Source organism: Branchiostoma belcheri, unplaced genomic scaffold (genome assembly GCF_001625305.1).
Source record: "Branchiostoma belcheri isolate BF01 breed outbred unplaced genomic scaffold, Haploidv18h27 scaffold51, whole genome shotgun sequence".
In the NCBI taxonomy this organism is placed as follows: domain Eukaryota; kingdom Metazoa; phylum Chordata; class Leptocardii; order Amphioxiformes; family Branchiostomatidae; genus Branchiostoma; species Branchiostoma belcheri.
In genome coordinates this window covers 1,406,486-1,427,417 of record NW_017804143.1, presented here as the reverse complement: position 1 = coordinate 1,427,417, position 20,932 = coordinate 1,406,486, and the positions used below count along the sequence as shown (strand labels likewise).

General features: G+C 43.2%; 2 protein-coding genes across 5 annotated transcripts; one reads left to right on the top strand and one right to left on the bottom strand.

Annotated features, from left to right (window-relative positions):
- Nucleotides 1-945: 945 nt before the first annotated feature.
- Nucleotides 946-13,264, bottom strand: LOC109480559 (ataxin-1-like). The gene is made up of 5 exons (XM_019782782.1): nt 13,132-13,264; nt 6,201-6,304; nt 4,325-5,767; nt 3,561-3,791; nt 946-3,179 (listed from the first exon to the last, which is right to left on the bottom strand). Exons 1-5 carry the CDS (start codon nt 13,238-13,240, stop codon nt 2,118-2,120), a joined length of 2,949 nt encoding a protein of 982 aa, XP_019638341.1. The 5' UTR covers nt 13,241-13,264; the 3' UTR covers nt 946-2,117.
- A 696-nt stretch (nt 13,265-13,960) lies between these two features.
- On the top strand, nt 13,961-18,707 carry LOC109480460 (regulation of nuclear pre-mRNA domain-containing protein 1B-like). Of its 4 annotated transcripts, none has more exons than XM_019782654.1 (7): nt 13,961-14,328; nt 15,051-15,180; nt 16,028-16,134; nt 16,839-16,957; nt 17,475-17,601; nt 17,939-18,114; nt 18,524-18,707. In XM_019782654.1, exons 1-7 carry the CDS (start codon nt 14,178-14,180, stop codon nt 18,671-18,673), a joined length of 960 nt encoding a protein of 319 aa, XP_019638213.1. In that variant the 5' UTR covers nt 13,961-14,177; the 3' UTR covers nt 18,674-18,707. The 4 variants fall into 4 exon arrangements, with proteins under 4 accessions (XP_019638213.1, XP_019638212.1, XP_019638211.1 ...); XM_019782653.1 differs by having other exon boundaries at nt 14,009-14,328; nt 17,936-18,114; nt 18,524-18,706; XM_019782652.1 differs by having other exon boundaries at nt 14,010-14,328; nt 15,051-15,186; nt 18,524-18,705.
- The last annotated feature ends 2,225 nt before the right edge of the window (nt 18,708-20,932 follow it).

Sequence of the window (20,932 nt, the reverse complement as noted above, 5' to 3'; positions counted from 1 at the left end):
GTTGCCAGGACGAAGGGCGACGCAAAATCTAGCCTCGCAAACCAGACTTATGTTTGTTTATAGCCTCTACCAGGCTTCAGAAGCTACTGGAAAGAGTAGAAATTGGCCAAATAGACGACAGAGAACATGCCAGGGGAGTTAACTTGTCAAAGCAATATCAGATTTGCAAACTGTAACGTCGAGTGATCCTTTAATTCCCCTGGTATGTTATCTGTCTATTTTGCCAATTTCAACGTCACATCTGAAGCCTAGTGGAGGCTACTCCGTTACGTTACTGTAGTTACGGTCAAGTGCTTGGTTCTGTATGGCAGCATGATTTTCAAGGTTTTTCATAGCGTCTTTTATTGGCTAAGGCTACAGGCGGTAACTATGGAACCCGCACGGGCAAGCCGTTGTTTCGATAATCGCATTAAAACCGATGACTTGTCTGTGACTTTAACTCCACACGGTACAACTGTGACAACACTGCAAAAGACGTGGAGGCTTAAAACAACAACAGATATTTCTATGACCCAATATTGTAAATGCAATTACTTTCCCGGTGGTTTGTTTTCGCGGTTTTCGCAATGGTTTTATTAATTAAAAAGACGCGAAATCCACGAACTTTTTTTTTTTGCATTTCTGTTGAACTACACTAGTCTATAGCACTTTTCCAACCGTGAATTTCAAACACTGAAAATTAACTCCTTTCGCTCATACTGTACCGCAAAATTAAACCACTTCGAAGGTCCAAAGTAAAAGTCCAAACCTAAGGGATAGCTACTGCTCCTGCTCTTGGCACTTCTAACTAATGTAACCTCTACCAGGCTTAGGAAGCTCAGTACAGCAAATGTGCTTCTTAGCGGACCAACTCCCCTGGTATGTTATTTTTCTGTTTGGCAAATTCCTACCCGCTTCCGAAGCCTGGAAGAGGCTACTTCTAAACACAGGCAGACGGACACCGTGTGACTGTTGTGTATGTAATTCTTTCATAGTTGATACAGTTCTATTGCAATCGGTGACTGTCCATCTATGGTTACATGTCTAGTGTACTCTTGTACATTTAAAACATAAACAGATATGATCTGATCATATATGCATGGGTCCCTGTGCAAATATACAATGCATTCTCTGTTGATGAAGATTTCAAATTTACAAATACATACAGTTGGAACTACAGAACATGTGTTTGTTTCTTGTGGTACAGTTAATGCACAATTCATACATTTGTTAATATACCATTAAGCAAGACAATCAATAAATTTATGGACACCCATATGTCCAGAGGTCATCATATGAACATATTTGAAACAAGCAAATATTTTCTTCACGTGGGAAAAGCTAAAATAACAAGTGTGATATCTACCAAAACATTGTACTTATAAGTAAGTACTGATTGACTATATTCTAAAGGGATAATCACAGTATAAACTGTTGTGTGTTAGAGTGAAAAGCACCATGATTAAACATACTTTTAGATGAAAAATCATGTGAATTCAATCTGGGGTGGGGGAGTATCACAATTCATTTGGTGTCAAGCCATCATCCATTGAATTCAATTAGAGGAAGGGCTGGCATATTGCTGATTATATTATATATTTGATAACTTTGAATGCAGAGTAGAATTTTCGTCTGGCTGACACACGTAAGCAAAGCATATCTAACACATATGGACAAAGCTGGCATATTGTGTAAATGGGCACCATTTCATCATTTAGTCCTGTACAAATTTGACAGAAATTCCTGGGAATTCTACAAACTGGGCTGTTGCAGGGCTCTGGATAGATTTCATTCTTTATTTAATTTGATCGCCCCCAGTCTTATAAGATAAATAAATCTGTTAATGAGTATCGATCATGTGTTTATTGCAATGGGGGTGCTGCGATGCATTAATGTGATGTGCAGAAAAACTGTGTATAGGATCATTGAATTTCTTATTGTTAAATAATCCGACTGTTCATGTTCAAGTCTGGGAATTACCCATGCAGCACAAGTTCATTATGTATACAGCAGATCTGACATGGAATGTTTGACTCCTTTCACAGAGCTCCTCGGCACCTTGTATGATGTGGTTTTTAAGAACTCTTGGGCAGAAGCCTTGCTACACTGTAAGAGAGCGAAGTAGTCTGTGAAGGCATTTAGCTGCCTTGTTTTTGTGACGTAAATTTTATCAGTGACTCTAGTGCGACAGACCGGGCCTGGCGACTTGGGCTTGCCGCGTCCTCTTCTCTGTCTCCAGTTTCCGGGGCGGACCAGCGACGTTTCCGAATTTTTTGAGTCTGCGTGTTGGTGCTATCCGAGTCACCTTTTCTGTGTACGAGATTGTCGTCAGTGTTTGGGAGTCTACTGTCTGAAACAGCTGCAGTACCACTGGAGGGCGCCTGGCTGTGCATTACGTAAAGTTTAGCGTTCGTCTTGGCGTATCTTCCATTCTCTCCCTCTCCTGCGGTTGTGGACAGTGGTCCTTCCGGTTCGGAACATGTCTGGACGGGGATGGCCATGTAGCCTCCGGGCCCGGGCTGGAGGACTTGGACATACTGGGGCAACGCGCCACGGTTAGCCTGCTGCAGAACAGGCACTCCCACGTGGATCAGTGGTGAACTGTGCTGCAGTGCTGGCCTGCCGCTGCTAGAGGGCACCGCTACGTGGTTCCTCTGGTGGTGGTGGTGACTGAACTGTGGGCTTGCCATGTGCGGCGGGCCACACTGTTGTTGTTGCATAGTCGCAGCAGTCTGCAGCATACCTGGAGCCGACTGCTGCGGGCCTGCGCCGGCATGTGGTTGTCCATGGTTACCACCAGGGATTTCTGAATGAGGTAAGACGAATCCAGTTCCCATTTCACTCCCAGCAGAATCTGCGTGTTTCGAACCGTGGGTGTCGTGAGCCTGCTGATGTTGCGACGACGTCAGTTCTACTCTGTTTATTCTGTTATTTTGTGACGAAGGTGATGCTAACGATGATGATAACCCGGGAAAATCAGTTCTTTCCTTGGTACTTTCCGTGGCCTGCTGTTTGGCCCTCCCAGGCTCTTGGTTCAGTCCGTTTACGTTGTTTGACAGCATGAGGGATATGCAGGTGTCGCCCACGGTCAGGGTGTGACACTGCAGGCTGTATCTGGAGAGAGTCCGTTCAGGTCGGCACGAGGACCAACCCTGTCCCACGACGAAGAACGGGTGGTCCACTGTGGATTCAACTGTCACCTACAATGAGAAAACAATGTTTTTTCTGTAATCTGTCATAAATGTTAAGGCAACTGTGGGAACCTGCACATATGCATAAATCAACAGACAAGAATCAAGATGTTCCAAATTCTCCTGACTTACAGTTTGGACTCTGCCTGACTTGTATAAGTGCTACTAAAACTGTGACGTACATTAGAAGCCTGATGTAGTCAGGCTAGGGAGCCAGACCAGTAGAAGGGCTGCTAAAAACATGATGTATACACAATCAGGTTAGGGGCCCAACGAGCAGAAGGACTTCCGCGAATAGTTTCATCAGGCTGGTATAGTGGTAAGTCACTGAGTGACTTTACTGAGCAGATGGACTGCTAGAAACATGACGTAGTCTAGCTAACTGCTTACCAGGTTCTTGTCGTGGCCCACAGCGAAGGTGATGTGGACAAGCCCCGCGCTGGAGCCGTCCTCCATGGTGATGCGCACGACCGTGCTCGACGTGACGTGATGCGGGGACGAAGACGACGTCGGGCCAGATCCGGACATCTGGAGGAAGTCCTCTGTCGTGACGTCCTCCACACGCTTCAGCTCCCCTCCTGCCAGCTGGATCACAGAGCCCTTCATGAAGTGGCCCAGCACCTGCCAAAACCAAAAACAGCCTCAGCAAAACAAACATTCCTGTACCGTTGCACCAAAAATATCTATACATGTAATTGATATAAATTTTAGCAATACGTAACCAATAATTTTTTGTTAAAAATACCGCTTGACAGCATGTCTTTGTATTTTAATGATGTCGACCACAGAACAATTCAGGCATCCTGTAATGGTTGCCTGTGAGTCTGGTGTCAGAGTGTATTGTGTATTGTGTATATATGTATGAGTTCTGACTAAACTATTCTACTACTACAAATCATAATATTATATTATATAAGATTATATGCACCAACATCTTTTAATACATGGAACCTAGATTTAGTATTAAGACCTCTGACCTCTCAGCACAACTTGCAGTGTTACCATGTTTAGTTGAGTTACGTTTAGCCTGTAGGTGTATATACATAATTATATGTGTAGCTTGTGTACATGTAATACGACTCCAGGAAGACTAGTATGTATAGATATTCTGTACAAACTAATGGAGATTGATCAAATATAAACATTAAACAAACCTGGCTGCCGTGAGACAGAGCAATGGCAGAAGGTGCAGGCGGGGGGATGGGAGCAAGGGTGGCTCCAGGAGGGATCGCTAGGTGTGGAACGGTGGACGGGATGGGGTGGACTGTGTTCGTGGATGACAGGTGGGGAAGGGAGGTAGCAGAGAAGGTGTCGAGGTACTGCACAGCGGACGCCTGTGTCCCGATGGCCTGTGGCAGTATGATGTTTGGCCAAGAGGGGAGTTCGCACGGTAAAGTGCTGTCCATCCTGCTGCCTGGCGTCCGAGTGTTTACCACAATGCTACTTCCAGTCCCCTGTACCACCCGGCCGTGGTTCACCACAGCGCCGGGCTTCTTGAAGACATCGTCATCGGAAACAGACGTCTTCACGCTGTTGGGTGACAGGACTGTTTCCCCACCACTGCTTGCCTGCGGTACGCCGAGACTTAATTTCTGCGAGCCAGTCTGGAGAGTTAGAACATTCCGCATGTTGGAGGGCGGCATCAAGGCCTCCCCTGTTCCCGCATGGGACACCTGAATACCATTTTTCCGGTCAAGACCATCCGATGACGGTTTACTTGTAGGTACTGGAGGTTGTTCTGGATTTGCTTCCTGGGCCATGTAGAGCTGAGATTGACCAGATGTCCCTGCAGAGGTTGCCGGATCCAGCTGCCGTGTTATGCCCAGCTGTGAGGGTACAAGGGGCGGCTTGTTACCCTGGCCCTGTGCCTGCTGGATGTGGTTTCCCATGGTAGCCAGCATGGCAGAGTACGACTCGATCTGCGGATACTGTCCGAATGCAGAGGGGAGATACCCGGAGGAGCAGTATGGCCCAAGGTAGGGCGCTCCCACGTACGGGCCGGATGTGGGGAGGGCGGTGGCTGGTACTGATCCGGGCGCGATCGTAGCGGTGGAAGGGACGAGGGAGGAACTGGGTTTAGCTGATGGAAGTGACGCTGTGGAGGAGTAGATGGATGAATAAGGTGCGGTTGGGTAAGATGCGGGCGTTGCATCTCCAGAAAGCTGCGCTATACTCCGCGCTTCCAGAGATGCAGTGGACGGTGCTAGGCCATGCGTGCTTGTTAGGTGTCTCTCGCTGTTAATAGCGACGTCGGCCAACCGATTTAGAGGGTTTTCTGTGCCAAGAACGGGGGTGTACGTGGTCGGTACCGACACCGTGACCATGCCTGGCATCGATCGCATTCTCTCCTCCTCTTTCTGGGTGTCCATCTCTTTCGCGGGGCTGATGATTTCCCGCTTCTTCGGGGGCAAACATTCGTTGTTCCTCTCCCCGCTTTTCAGCTTGGTGGGCGTTCTGACGTAGTCTCTGCCAAGGGATGTGTCTGCGTGCATGGTTAGCCGGGGACTGGAGGGGGACTTGGCGGCAGCGCCCTGCGACAGCTGAGAGGGAGTGTAGGACTTGGAGCCATGTGGGGATCCCTCGGGCTGTCTCCATACCTGAGTGAATGAATAATAATGAATGGTCTTGAAAGTTTGTTTGTGTTAATAGAAGTCATTATGATGCAAGTTTGAACTGTAATTGCCAAAACAACAAATTGTAATATCCAAACCAAGAAAAATACACGTGCAATACACGTGGGATACAGGCAGCTGTTGCTGGTGTTGTATCCCACACATAGAAACAAATACAGGACAGACAATACTCATTTCCACCTAACTTAAGTGGGTAAAGTCGTGTATAGTGCCTTTCCCAAGATCGGTGGCATGTAAGGACTCGAACCCGGGACCTCTTGGTTCCGAGTCGAGCACTCTGCCATTGTGCCACACGACCCCACTTATTATGCTTACTATGCTTCACAGAAAAATCATGTTGATCATTGAAAGATAAACAAACTGTCGCAAAAGTTGGAACCTTATTCGAATTCAGTACCTGGCGCAGTTCGCTCTCAGTGGGGGACTGCTGGGGCTCCGACACGGGTGGGCTGCTGGACAACATGGACTCGGAGCACAGCAGGGAGTGGCCGTCACCCCCACCTGGGAAAAACAGGGCAGACATTACGATATCATACATAAAATTCCATCAAGTGTAACATCACTGTTATAACATTCATGACCTGTATGCACCCTCATCTGGAAAATACAAGGCAGGCAATGAGTATTCATGACATTATGATGACAATAAAATTCAATCAAATGTAATGTCAAGTATAATATTCATGAGGTCATAGATTATGCCTGAATACAAATTTTTTTGGCAGTTTGGGGATCTTTAGTGAGATTGAAATGAAAAACATAAGCGTTAAATATAATCCTTGATCCAAACTGTTGTCACAAATCTACATATTGTGTATAAAAATACTTAGTTAATCCACCTATTGTGTATATGTCTGTTGTGTGAGGCATATCGTTTGTCCATTGGACCAATGACAGCCACCGTAGCATCCTAGAGTGGAGACGGTAAGGTCATAAGGTCATGTGACTGCAAACGGCGAGCTGATTGGGCGAACCTCACTCGGAATTCAGGACTGCAATATATAGGTATGCGTGACAATTTGACAAATGTAAAATTTAATGTGTATGGGATTGGCATACGTAGATATTAGTAAGGTGCGCATGTATGTACTTTTAGATACATGTATATGATGATGGACATGTAGAGGTGTGTAAATGTGTGAAGCACGTTGTCTGTGAAAAGGTTGAGGACTACCTAAGCAATACTGAAGCTGAGGCAGTCTGGTCATGACATTGTCCCCAAATGGCTCCGAGTCGGAATTCGGTACTGCAGTGTAGATATGTGTGACGCATGTAAGATGCTGTAGCAAAAGTTTGTCGGGTACGTACATTTGTGACTGTGCAGACACACAGTACATATAGTTGTGCAAATGTGTGAAGCGAGATCTTTGAGTATGTCTATCCCAAGCACAGAGGAAAGGTTTAGTGATCGTCGGTTGGCTGGAGTTGTAGACAGGCAGGTCAGGGCATGTGTCCACAAATGGCTCTGCACCTCGTGATGCGTGAAGACGTGTAAGGCATGTAGATGTCCATCAGGTATGTAGATGTGTGATAGACATATATAAGAGGTGTACGGAGCACAATGCTTAGCGACTTTGGAGTCGGGGCACTCGAGTTGAGTCGGGTCATATGTCCGCAAACTGCTGGCCATCTGTACTTGGAATTGTAGATATGTGTGACGCGTATAGAAATGGAAGGCTTCATACGACATTGTTGGTAGTACTTGGTACTGCTGCCATCTAAGTGCTATAAAATAAATCATAGTACTGTACGTGGCATTGCCCAGGTTTCTTTACCATGGAATAACAATAAGGTCCCATGATTGAAGCAACATTTCTTTCATTGCCCCAGCAGTCTATCAAATTCATGTGCGAAAAAAACAAGAAAACAGGTTATAAATGTAGATGACAGTTAGTCAACTTCAGTATGTGTGACGGAACATAATTATGTGAAACCTCCATGCAAAATGCCTCGCACCAACGCACATAACCACATAATTATCTGTTATGACTACCAGCATCTAAGATTAAGAACAACATAAAGCGATGTTATACTACGTTGCTGTATCTACCTGCATTCAAACAAGGAACAGTGTATAAGCGCCTGCTAAATACAAACACGTATACACAGTGATAATTGTGCCGTCAGCCAAACGACCCGGTTTTACCATGTCTGGAATGCGGTAAGCACAACGACGCCCCGACCACAAGACCATTTACGTCTCGTTGTTTGCCCATGGAGCGCACATCCCTTATCGAGGCCGCTACGAAGCAGCGTATACGTATAATCCAGGATTCAGGGCATGCAACAGCATTGCTGCTTGTAACGACACACAAGATAGTACTACGTTATAAGCAGAATCTTAAAAAGTGGTTGCCAGACCTAAGAGGATTTTCTTCAGCCACATCTTTCTACATCGAAGTCCAGCGCACAGAGTGCAGTAGCTGTTGCCTCTTTGCCCAACGGGAAGTAATATACATTCCACTACGACCAGAGCATTTATCTAAATATACTGTTGCCATTCAGCAATCGCGGAAATGTTACTTGATCTAAACTGCTGTGACGTTTACGTCTGACATGCCAAAATCCGACTTGAAATAGAAACATAACGGGTACCAGTTGACCAGCGTTGCAGCTATAACGCGATCGAAAACGACATCCGGATTTAGCCCCGTACGATAGCACCACACAATTCGTACGCTCGGGGCCAGCTGGCCAACAATGTACACACTGTGGGTCTGTGTGTGTTGTTCTCCCTAAATAGCACGCAATAATTTCCTAACCAGGAGCCCCGGTATTACATTCATTCGCGAACAAGTCCATGCAGGCAGGCAGTGGGACCACATACAGAATTCTCCAGCAAACGGTCACACATGCCACGCATCAAAATAAGTCTTTGACCAAGGTCAGGGTTCATCCACAGGAGATGTGGATCCATAATGGGATATTTTGGTTTGAAACAATATCATCGTGGGAGAGGGACTCGTGGTATCAGATACACGGGCAGGAGCCGGCTAACCTACGTCAAGACGCCAGCTGAGATTGATAGCTGGGTTTAGGGAAGTGTGCACAGCTAAATATATATGGGGCTTGTTTGGTGTGCTATAAGTAGGTGCTGGCATAGCAGTGATAAGCATTTGGTCCCAGATGTATTATGCATCACCCCAAGGAGCCTTTGTAATGAGTTTGACTGGGTTTAGGATTAATGGCGATGAATGCACACCATTCCACGAGACGCGACATTCTTGACATGGTCTCTACAAAAAGTAACGGGCGACATCTGACCCTTGGCTACTGGCGACCCCCCCTGTATTATACTGGCAGGCGACAGACAGGGATGAACAGTTTCTATGTTTGTGTTCCTGTCATTGAGCAATGTCACTATACTACCATTGATCCAAGTCTTCATACTTCAGTGTTTTAGTTAAGGATATGCATGATGTTGTTAGTCTACTGTGAGCTATCTTTTGAAGGGGTATTTCAAGGCCTCAAGACAAAGGCCAGTAAGATGTTGATAATGTATTTATTGCATATCATTTTAAGCAGCTTGTTTTCAATATAGTAATTGTGAAATTATAATTGGACTGTATCAGCTGTTGAGAGAGGAATTTTTTAGTCCCCTTCTTGAGATACTAGTGACATTGGTATACGCATGTGATCATTCCAATTAGGAACAATCTTAGGTTTTTGTGAGACTAAAGTCTTACATACAAATTCATCATTTTGTTGTAATAAATATAATCATCTGATTACCTTCATTAAGATACCTTTAGGTTCAAGTTTTGACCTTGGGATATCGTTGCCTTGACGAGAATTTTAAATCGAGATGTTCGGACGTGATAAGTCGCGAACATTCTATGCGACAGCCGCGTGACATAAATTACCTGTCACCCCCAACGGGCGCCATAACTTCGCCTGTGTCGTAACTTTTATTGGATGTTTTGTCGTCTTAGAAAGCAAGAGTGAGTCGTTAACGTTCTTCCTGCCAGTATTTACTGTCATCATTATATTCGGTGAAGTTAAGAACCTCAAGACAATACATGCAGTCATCATCAGGGAACAACATTGCCCGTCTTACGTCTGTATAGCCGGTATAACCGCCCTTCGGCATAACACACCAGCTTCGCAGGCACGCAGTGCGGTGGCAGCTGGCTACATTACACCAAACGACTTGTTACACCTAGCCCTTGAACATCTATCTCAACATTGTTTACAGCTATCTAGTGATAATGCCCCTACTGTACTTGGTGACAGGGAGCTCCACTCTGCAATAGTTCTAGCATTCACCCTCTCTCTTGTACCACTGACTGTCGCAGTCCTGCTCGAGAAGCGACAGCAAAATTTGATACAGCACTGCGGGAAGCCAGGAACCAATCGCCATTCTGCGCAGTAAGAGTCACAAGGTCATTAGGTACCAGAGTGGAAGTTAAAGTTCATGATTACTTTAAGATGCTCAATGTCAAGGTGCCAATACAATATTAATTCTAAGAAATTGGGTAAACAGTATCTACAGTTATACAGAAACAGAACGATTGCTTCTGCTCTCTAGCCTGCCTTCAAGACGCTATTCTCTCCAAATGCACGGGAATATGATTAATGCATGCACTGCATTAATGCTATACTAGTATCATGTAGTTGTTTAGTATTGATCAAGATCAATATATTGGTATGGTCCTGATCATCTCGAGATCTTCCTTCAAGGTCTTTTCTACAGTGTGCACAGTGCAAGAACATTGTATTGTTATCACCATGACAGGAATAGCTCAAACCATAGCATGTCAGTTAAAACCTTAATAAAAACCTATAAATCACCTTCCTTCTGACAATCTGAGACCTTCTGCACTGTGAGGTTAGCCTCATAAATCAAAGTTTGAAGTCAGGTACCCGTGCATCTGTCAGAAACAAATGAATCAGGTACTACAGTACTAACTATGAAATATAGTCATCTCTGCCAACAGTATTCAGCTGGACCAAAATATTTCCCAAGACCACAAAAATTCTTGGGTCCAAACTGAACTAAACTGTACAGTATATTAAAAGCCCAATATCAGTAACTACGTAACAAGGGAGCATTGAAGTTCTTTAAGGACACACAAATGAAAATTATAACTAACTAAGACACGATGTACTGACAAACCTGGATATATAACATTACATTGATGTGTGCTACTACTGTGCCCATCAGAATACATGTACTACATGTACTACATTGTACTATATTTACGATAGGGCCTGAGTAACAGCAAGGACACTATGTAATGTCCCTGGTCACAGTACGCAATGTTGGCCTAGTTTACACAAGCATGGCCTTTTGATGTATTTTTATCCTGCCTGATGTTTGGGTTGAACACTTCATAAATAGTTTGGTCACGTTTGATATGATCAAGCCTCTGGCTTAACCTCCCTGCAGACTCCTAATAACCGAAACAGATCTGGAGATTTGGATGGTGTACTTTAGTATTTACCCCCCAGCTGGAGAAGGGTTAATATAATAATAACTTCTAAATTGACTCAAAGAGACGGGTTAAGTGTTTTTGTCCGCCATGTTGGCAGTGTTACACAATTTTTCATCTCAGGCATATCCTTATGTTTTCTGCCCATCTCTTGACGCCATGAACGCCATAACATTGAATTTGAGTGACTTTATGCTACACACTGCAGGCATCCATCCCTAAGTTATTCAGTTAATTTTGGAATATTATGATGATTTTTTTCTCAATAGAGCCTGAGTCTGTTATAGTGATTTGGACATGGTAATGTTATATTGCTAATGTGAATAAAGTGCCCCCTGTTGTAATTGTGCAGAATTACACCCAGCTGGCTGTCCAGCTAGAACATTACATAATACAAAATACAGTTGTACATGTAAATCAAGCAACTGGACTAGTAGATTCTCTGATGATTCAGATGTTTCATAAGTGACTGAGAATGAGATTAATAATTTTCAGTCACTAACGAAAGATAGCGGATGCTATCTGGAAATGGAATGTCTCATCCAGTTGCTTTAGACCGTTTAGTGGTTTTTATATAGCTTTAAACAATGTTTAGAGTTGTATGTTCAAAGGTTAGGTGTAACAAGTTGTTTGGTGTGATGTAGCCAGCTGCCGCCGCGCCGCCTGCCTGCGAAGCTGGTGTGTTACCCTAAAGGGTGGTTATACCGGCTATACCAATATAGATATTTACAGTTTTATTTTTAGTGGTAGGGGTCGTCGAATTTACCATACTGGTAAAAGAATAATACTTAACAGTACCCTACTTATGTTTTGCAATATATTAGTAAATTATCAGGGACATTCCTGAATCTACCCCAGGACAATATTACTGTAACGTGAAGTGCGCAACAAGAATTTTGCGTAATTTGTAACACGCTACCCCCCATACAGATCCCAATATAGGGATCCCGCAGATACATATATGAGGTTGACCTACAGAGGTTGACCCTAAAGGTCAAAATATCGAAGCCTCGGACACACCTCATTTTCAAAATTAGAAAGCCACGCTATGAGTTACAAATAATATTAGGGCGCCGTTTATAATATGTTTTACGAGCGAAATTACACCAGCCACGAGTTACAACACGTTATTAAAATCAAACCGTTCACCTATGCATTATAAAACAATAAAACAGAGTATGCATATGGAATCCATACCAGATTTTCTTTGCACTGGTTCCACTTATAGTATACTATATCCTCCCTCTTGTTACTGACATTATGTAAACAAAGTTTGACATCAGAACGGAACTTGTACCTTTGACCCCAGATGTTGTCCCCAACCCTCCCTTCATTTCTTCTTCTCTCCTTCCCTCAGTTTCCTTCTGTTTGCCCTTTTGTCCTCCCCTGTATGTTTTCCCTTCGTCAGTCTGCCTCTAGTTACTGATTCATGAACACCCGGAGTTGCCACAAGATTAACGTAGCGTAGTGACCACCCTCTCTCACCCGCTGCGTTCGGAAGTGACAGCCCCCAAGATTTCCATAATTTCTCCCCTTTTTCCGGCCTATCTATCTCTTTACGCCAACCCCCATAGCAAACCAGATAACCCTGCTATCTATCCTAATTCGTGATGTGCTTGTAGATTTAGTTATTTCCAACTAAAAGGATGTTTTGCAGGCTGGAAATTATGCGTGGTTTAGTTATAGCCACAGCTAGCAGACATGCAAATGAACGGTTACGTTAGCGTTGTGTGTAACCTCTACAAGCTAGGCGATCGGTCTATACTAACACTTTGTGACGCAATACGGTAACGTTACACGGGTGCAACGGGGTTCACTCGCGTCGGAACACACGCAGGAACCCCGATATTACATCTACAACGCACGCAGCTGGAGGTTTGAAGGCGGAAACCCTACCGTCCTGCCGGGCCTTGGCAGCTGTCAGGACGCGCGGCTGCAGTCGCTGCTGCTGCTCCATGGCTGCCAGGTCAGAGGTCAGCCGGGGCCCGGGGACGGCATTTGCCATTCATCGGTTCGTTTCAAGCGCTCCTAGGCCAGACGGACAAATACCTGATGAGATAATTCGCTTCACAGTGGCGTTCTGGGGCCTTGTGATGTCTTTTATGGGAATAAAGTTAAAATTTATTCTTTACATATATTGTCTGATTTGAAAACAACTTTGTTTTATCATTGGTTGGAATGGGTCATCAGAAAATTTTAAAAAAATATCACAGTCAACGGACATTCAGCAAAATGACATGCATTGAAAGTGCATGCAATGCCAAATCTGGTATAAAATGATCATTCGCTAGAATGACATTTATGGACAGAAACTTTTGTACCAAGGTGATGAGAAACATGATATAATCTTGCTTTAGCCTAAGGGATGGTGCAGAAGTTGATCAAAGTGGTGCTGGTTTTGCATTGGAAACATTACAACTTGATTCACCTAGCCTCCCCCCAAACAACTTTGATTTGTCCCTTGCGAAGCGGTCACCAAAGACTTATTACATGCTCTATGAATGGATGCAAGATTAGCGGATTAGATGTTAGAACTTTTCCCCAGGGAATTCAGCCTCCATTCAGACTCAAAGCTCAGACCGCAGGCGTTTTGATATTAAAGTTACATTGTTAATTTTTTATATGATTCTAGCCTAAATATTTCCTTTTTTTTTTAGATTTCTTTAAGCTTGGATTTAATGCAAGATATTAGGCCCAACAGGAGACTCTAAATGTGGAAAACGTTATTTTGACGAGCTTATTATAGTAGTACCGAATCATGTGCCGAATCTGCCGCTCACTTCTGTCCTGCCGTGTTCACAAAACTGGGTCACATCTGCCCCCCTCCCCAGATGTTTTTGTGGTAGCAAATAGCAGAACGTTCCAGACTAGTGCTCAGAAAACTTGTTGTACCGGGCGATTTTGCCGGAGTGCTTTAGCCCCGTCGCTGCGAACCACACAACATGACTTCGTTTTCCGAGAGTGCCTTGGAAAGAAAGCTTTCCGAGCTGAGCAACTCGCAGCAGAGCATCCAGACCTTGTCTCTCTGGCTGATCCACCATAGAAAACATCACAAACTCATCGTGCAAACATGGCAGAACGAGCTACACAAAGGTGAGGTTTCGGCTCTTTCGTTGTGCAGGGAAATACTGAGGGGATAGAAGAAAATTTGTAGTAAGTGGTTAAAGCTGCAACTGAGATTAAACTTGTCTTGAGTCAGCCTAAAATCAATTGAATGAAATATGTGATGTTGAGCTTACCATATGGGGGTGTGGTTGGGGAACGTGGTTGGCCTCTTTCTTGTTTTGTGAAGTTCACGTCTGCTGCAAATTATGATGGCACCAAAAGTTAGATCTGTTTTAGATCTTCTTCCTCTTAATTTGATGTAAACCTTAATTTGGGTAAACAAGATATTGTGCACATGCTTGCTAAATATAACAAAATTATATAAACAAAGACTTTGTCGTGTTATGTTTATACCAAGACATTTTACTTAGCCATGTTTCGTACACAGGCTCTAAATGTTGCTAGTAGCATGATTTAATTAGACTAGGTAAAACATCGGCTTGGAGATTACAAACCTAAAGGGGGGCCTGCATGCCCTTTTTCGTATGGCGTAATCAGGCCTTTTTAGTCATCTGTAGTCAGCCTCCCCAAAAATCAACGTAATTCATAATAGTACATTAGTCGCAAAGTGTTAGGCCGTAATCTGCTCTGAGAATTTAAGATAATTTGTAATCGGTTGTGATTCTTGTGAAAATTTTGCGTAAGTCATAATCACCTCCCCCCCCCCCATGCAGGCCCTCTTTTAAAGGACAAATATTCTTCCATTCCAGCCAAACCCGGCAGGAAGCTTACGTTTATGTACCTGGCCAACGATGTCATACAGAACAGTAAGAAAAAGGGACCAGAGTTCACCAAAGAGTTCACCAACGTTCTGGTGCGCGCATTCCAACATGTAGCAAGGTACACGTAAGTCTCCAGACATGTCGCGGAACAGGCATGCTTTTTAAGTATTTTTGGTTTGCTTTTCTATTTCTTTTTGCAGATTATGCATATAGATATGCCCAAAAAATAGTTACTTAAGCAACTGGATATGATTTTGGAAAAGGATGGTCAGACAGTCAAACGGTCACTTATTTGCATATCAATCAATAGCTCTTGCTACATTTCTGCACAAGTTCTCTAGTGTCACTGATGAAACTCGAAAGGTAGTGGACGCTACCTGAAACGTCTGACCATTTCCAAAATCATATCCAGTTGCTTGAGTAACTGTTTTTTGGCGTATCTAATTTCCTGGATGTCTAACCTTCACCAACGTATTACTCTTGTTTGTTCCCATATATGGAGTTTGATGCCACACCCTTTCTTCTAACCAATGACACCATGCAGAGCAAATACTGTCATGTCTCCTCTCTTGTTAGAAATTGTTATATATGGATGAATAGTATCTGTGTGGCCAGTATAAGTTACTATAACTGCCCTTTGGCGTAACACACCAGCTTTGCATGCACTTTGTTGCAGTGTTAGTATCTAACTCCAGGTTTTGTTTAGAGCATCGCTTTTTTTTCACCTTGTACAGAACTTTTTCACTTTATTTGTTATGAGCACTACCACCACCGGCCGTTCTTAGCCGTGCACCAAGACCTACCCCTGGTCGGCTATACCCGCGAGGGTTTTGTACCAGTATCATTAAGATTAAGAAGAAGAAGAACCCTTTGTTGTAAAGAAATTTTACATTCACAAGCTTATGAATTATATTTGTAGCAGATAAGAGAAACTTAAAACTGCCTGTTCTGTTTTGTCCCCCCAGTGCAACAGATGACGATACAGTAAAACGGCTGGAAAGAATAGTGGACATCTGGAAGGAAAGAGCAGTATATGATGCAGATTATGTCGACCAACTCAAACGGGGACTTCGTAAGTATTGTTTGTACATGTTTATCTTTATCACAATCAAAATCAGTGCAAGAAGAACCAATGAGGTTAAATACAACTTGTAAATACAAGTATTAACCTCCTTGGAAGAACTCAGGATTCTGTCTTAGTCATACGATGGAAACCAGTTATCACAGCCTCCAACACTTGGTAACAGACAGTTTTCAGTCTGACAATGTTATGCGTAAGTCAACAGGATTATGATGCTCCCAATTCTCCTAACTTTAGATGTTAGTAATCTGCATGTAGCATCTAGGGGAGTGGCCAGTGGAAGGGCTGCTAGAAGTCTTAGTGTGATGTAGTCAGGCTGGGGGCCTGACCAGTGGAAGGGCTGCTAGAAGTGTGATGTAGTCAGGCTAGGGGCTTGACCAGTGGAAGGGCTGCTAGAAGTGTGATGTAGCCAGGCTAGGGGCTTGACCAGTGGAAGGGCTGCTAGAAGCTTTATTGAAATCAGGCTCAGTTCAGCTATCAGATTCAGCAGTGTCAACAAGCAGTACACTAACAGATGCATATTTATAGTCTCTGTGCCATCCTATTTGTATGCCGGGGCTCCCATACTCGCTCCCTAAGAAATATTTTAGGGAGTGAGTATGGGAGCCCCGGCATCCAAAGAAGATGGAACCCAGGCTAGCATATTTATATGCTTAACCCCAATATACAACAATGTGCTTCATTTCATTTTTCAGACAAGCGCTCAGGAAACGAAGACAGGCGATCGCCCGTGAAGAAGAAGAAGGTGGAGCCGGTCGTTCTACTCGAGGAGGAAGAGGAAGAAGAAGAGGGGTCTCCAAGGGAACCTCCTGAAGTAAGAAGTCTTGACCCAAATCTCCAAGCAGATGTTAGGAAGAAAGATCTTAGGTCACTGAGGCCCAATGCTAGCCCTAAGCTGTCTGCAGGTCTACATGAAAAAGCGTTGATTCACTTTGCAAGATGATTCACTTCTTTTCGTACTTGTGGTAACTTATACATGGTCTACCAGAGGACTAGCCCCCTGCTGTAGTGTTTGCGCAGCTTTATGGCCCAAGAGCTGTAGAAATGGAGATTGGGGCTGTCCTATATACAATATGGTGTAGGAAGGACTTGATCATCATGAGAAGGACTTAAAGTTGATGTTGAGATGTTTTTGTGTATATGCATGTAGCAAAAGTGCTTAGGACTGCCAATTCTGTTGCTTTAACCAAAGGACATTATACAGACATTTTTACATGTGTTCTTATCTGTTAGCCAGGAACTGTATAGTTTTACATGATTGTCTTCCTAACTGTTACCCAAGGGAGCTCATTACTTTGACTTATAGTCTTACATGTGCTCCTCACTGTTAGCCAGAGGAGCTGATGAAGGCCCTGGAGGAGTTGGAACACTCGGCCTCGAGTGACGCTGCAGTGAGAGAGAAGATCGCAAACCTCCCGCCTGAAGTACAGGATGTCTCCATGTTAGAGAAAATACAAGGTTTGTCCCCTCAATATATGAACTACAATGAACTTGAATGTTACTTGCCATAGTCTTTTGACATATTGTTATGATAACTATGTTCGTTTTACTGTTACTTTGTACTGTAAAGCTTGGCGTTTTAACAATAAACCAATTACTACTACTGTTGTCACTCACTCACTCACCATCCAGGATTAGATTATACTGCTGTTGTTGTCCCTGTCACAGGGGTTGGCAGCAGTCGGCTAGTACCGTAGTACTGTTCTTTACTCCGTACCTCCAGGCGGCCCTATCCAGGGAGTTAACACTGGCAAGGCCATGCTCTCTAATGTCTTGTACTCCTTTTTTCTAGCAGACCGAGATTCAGCAGAAAAGTTGTCTAAGATGGTAGATGAGGCGTGCATGTTACTGGCGGAGTACAACGGGAGACTGGCCGCCGAGCTGGAGGACAGGAAACACGTGTCCCGGATGCTGAAGGACTTTGTAGCCGTGCAGAAGGAGAAATTAGCGCAGTCCGAGGAAATGTTGTCGGTGAGCATTTGTATTGTATCTACTTTTTTCTAGAATTCTGCATACCTGAACTCGTGTTGGAGGTTTCTTTTACACAACCAGTCATGTCCCCTACTTCTTACGTTTGATGCCTATCAGACATTTTCCTCAGAGATTCTGACTTGTAAGGTACAGTACTACCAGTACTGCTTCTTGCTGCTTTATGTCACAAGCTCTGAGGAAGGTGTCTTATAGGCATCAAAATGCAAGGGAGAGATTTTATTACTTGTCTTAAAGAAGACTCTATTCTATGTTTGACCAACCAGATAAAATTATTTTCAGTTCTAACACTGCTGCTTAACCTCAAGGCATCAGACCACTGCCACACAAAATAGCCCAGAATGCAAGGACAAAAAAGTATTTATAAGTGCTACATGTTTATTTTTCCTAGGAGTACAAGACCAAGCTGGCGAAGGTGACCAGCGTGAGGAAAGAGCTGAAGTCCCACCTGCAGAACCTGCCAGACCTGACGCTCCTACCTGACGTGACAGGAGGGCTCGCACCGCTGCCCTCCGCTGGGGACCTCTTCTCTTCTGAATGATCTACACACATGTACAGCTGGCATCGCCTTCCAGGTGTCGCCAAAAAACAAAAAACTACTGTAAATCACTTTATATTAGCCTCCGTAGCAGGCTTATAGAACTGGGAGTTTGGTGGTCTTTGGCTGTTTTCTGATTAGCCCAGTTCTAAAAAACGGGGGTAATTCAACCAGGCTGGCTATGTTGTCTATATGCAATCAGAAAATAGCACATAAAAGATTCCAAAGACCCTGAAGACCCCCAAAACCCCTAGTTTTTGGCATGCTATGGAGGCTAACTTTATATTATGTTCGCGGTCTGAGAAAAATGGACATACTAGTAGTAAAACGTTGAACTTTATTCCAACACACAAAAGATAAAATTTTCAGTGACCACTGTCGCCTTCATCAGGATAATTACTGACCAATCAACGTGATCTCGCGAGAGTTACGGTTACAATCACGTGACCTTATTCACATGAGACTTTACTGATACGTGACGAGGGCAACATTTTACTATGATTACTACCAACACAGATGAACTTCCGTGATAAAAATGGACATGTTCATGGAACTATACATTCGCGGTGGCGGCAGGTGCAGCAAAAAGAAAGTTGGTGAATTATTTGCCTACGATAAAGATAATTTTTCGGTACAGAAGTGGCCGCAAAAACTGTGAGGACGTACAAAAGTACCGCAACAAAATCTTGATTTACAGTATTTTCTCTTGCTGCTGACGAAAACTCAGATTGTTACGGTGATTTTAGATGTCAAGGAGAGAATACCTACAACTATAAGGCTTCTTTGAGGAGCTTTTGTTGCAAGTGATTGATGTATCATATTGTGTAACACTATTATATCATGACCAGAAAATAATACCAGGATAAAAAGTAATCAGTGGTAACTAGGTTAGTGAGTTAACGACTTGGTGGGCAGTCGTAGTGTGGATTTAAGTTGTAGCAAACAAAGGGTAAATATTAACCTAGCAAAGTCATACAGTCATCTATCAGCCTTCTACTGGTTGGGCCTCTTAGATTCTAGATGCTTGATGACCAACACCTTTAGTCAGGAAAACTGGGAATATCGTAGCATGTGCTCATTGTCATACTTTGACTTATTTACAATATTAGATTCTTTCTACAAAGTCATAAACTGACCAAATCAAGTAACTACAGCAGAAAGCACTGCAAAACCTGTAATGTATTATATTGTGCATAGCACTTTGGTAGAAAGTTAATCACATATTTAAGCATGACACCCTGTGTATAGTTTCAAACTCAGCATCAGGCAAAATTCTGATGCGATGTTGACCAAAACAAGAACCGAGAAAAATCCCAGTTTTGCACAAGCACAGTACGTTCTGACGATGTGTTGAATGTTCTGTACAGTCTCGGGTACACCAGTGTGACAGCGGTCTTACTTTGTATTATTATTACTGTCAATACTGTGTATGATATCTTAATTTAATGATTGAATTTCCCATTTATAAAAATCAGGTTTGTGCTGGTTATACCTAATGAGATACATAGAAGCTTTTGTGTCTATAAACCAAATGGTATAAGGAAATGGGTGTAGCAGGCTGGAATATACCCTTGTTCAGAATGTACCCCTGGATATATTATGGCCAGTGGTATATTCAGGCCTGCAACTCCTGTACAAAGCAATGAGGTGTAAGATTTTGAAGATTTCTTTCGTTAGAAAAACTGATCTGTTTCCTTTATTAATACATTGTACTCAGAGGACCCATGTCACAGGAATAAGATGAAAATAAAGCTGTAGGATATGTACAGGTTAGAACAGTGACAATGTGATATTTGTGATTGCTGCCAATATTGTGGTGCAAATAGTTTGAGGCCATACTGTATGGTGTGTATAAGGATGATACATTGATGAGATAAAGAAGAAAAAGAAATGTTAACCTCATTTTGTTTCTTGTTTATTGCACATGTAGTAAGACCTGTCATAGGACAGAACAAAAATCATTCATTCATAATTACTTAATATACATTTCATTGACTGTATCTTGTTTTCTTTTATCAGGCTTAATAAATACACGAAGAAAATACAATATACTAAAACAATCAGAGCTATCACTAAATGTACATTTATAACAATAGTTCTCATTTCAGATTTTGCAATTTTTAGCTGACTGGACTTTGCAATTGGCAATACACTGCAAATGTAAATGCAGTTTATTTATATTATTACACTGTATACTGATACAAAAACTACACCAAAGTTTTGTGTTACTCTTCTATTGAAAGTCCATTTACCTACTTTTTA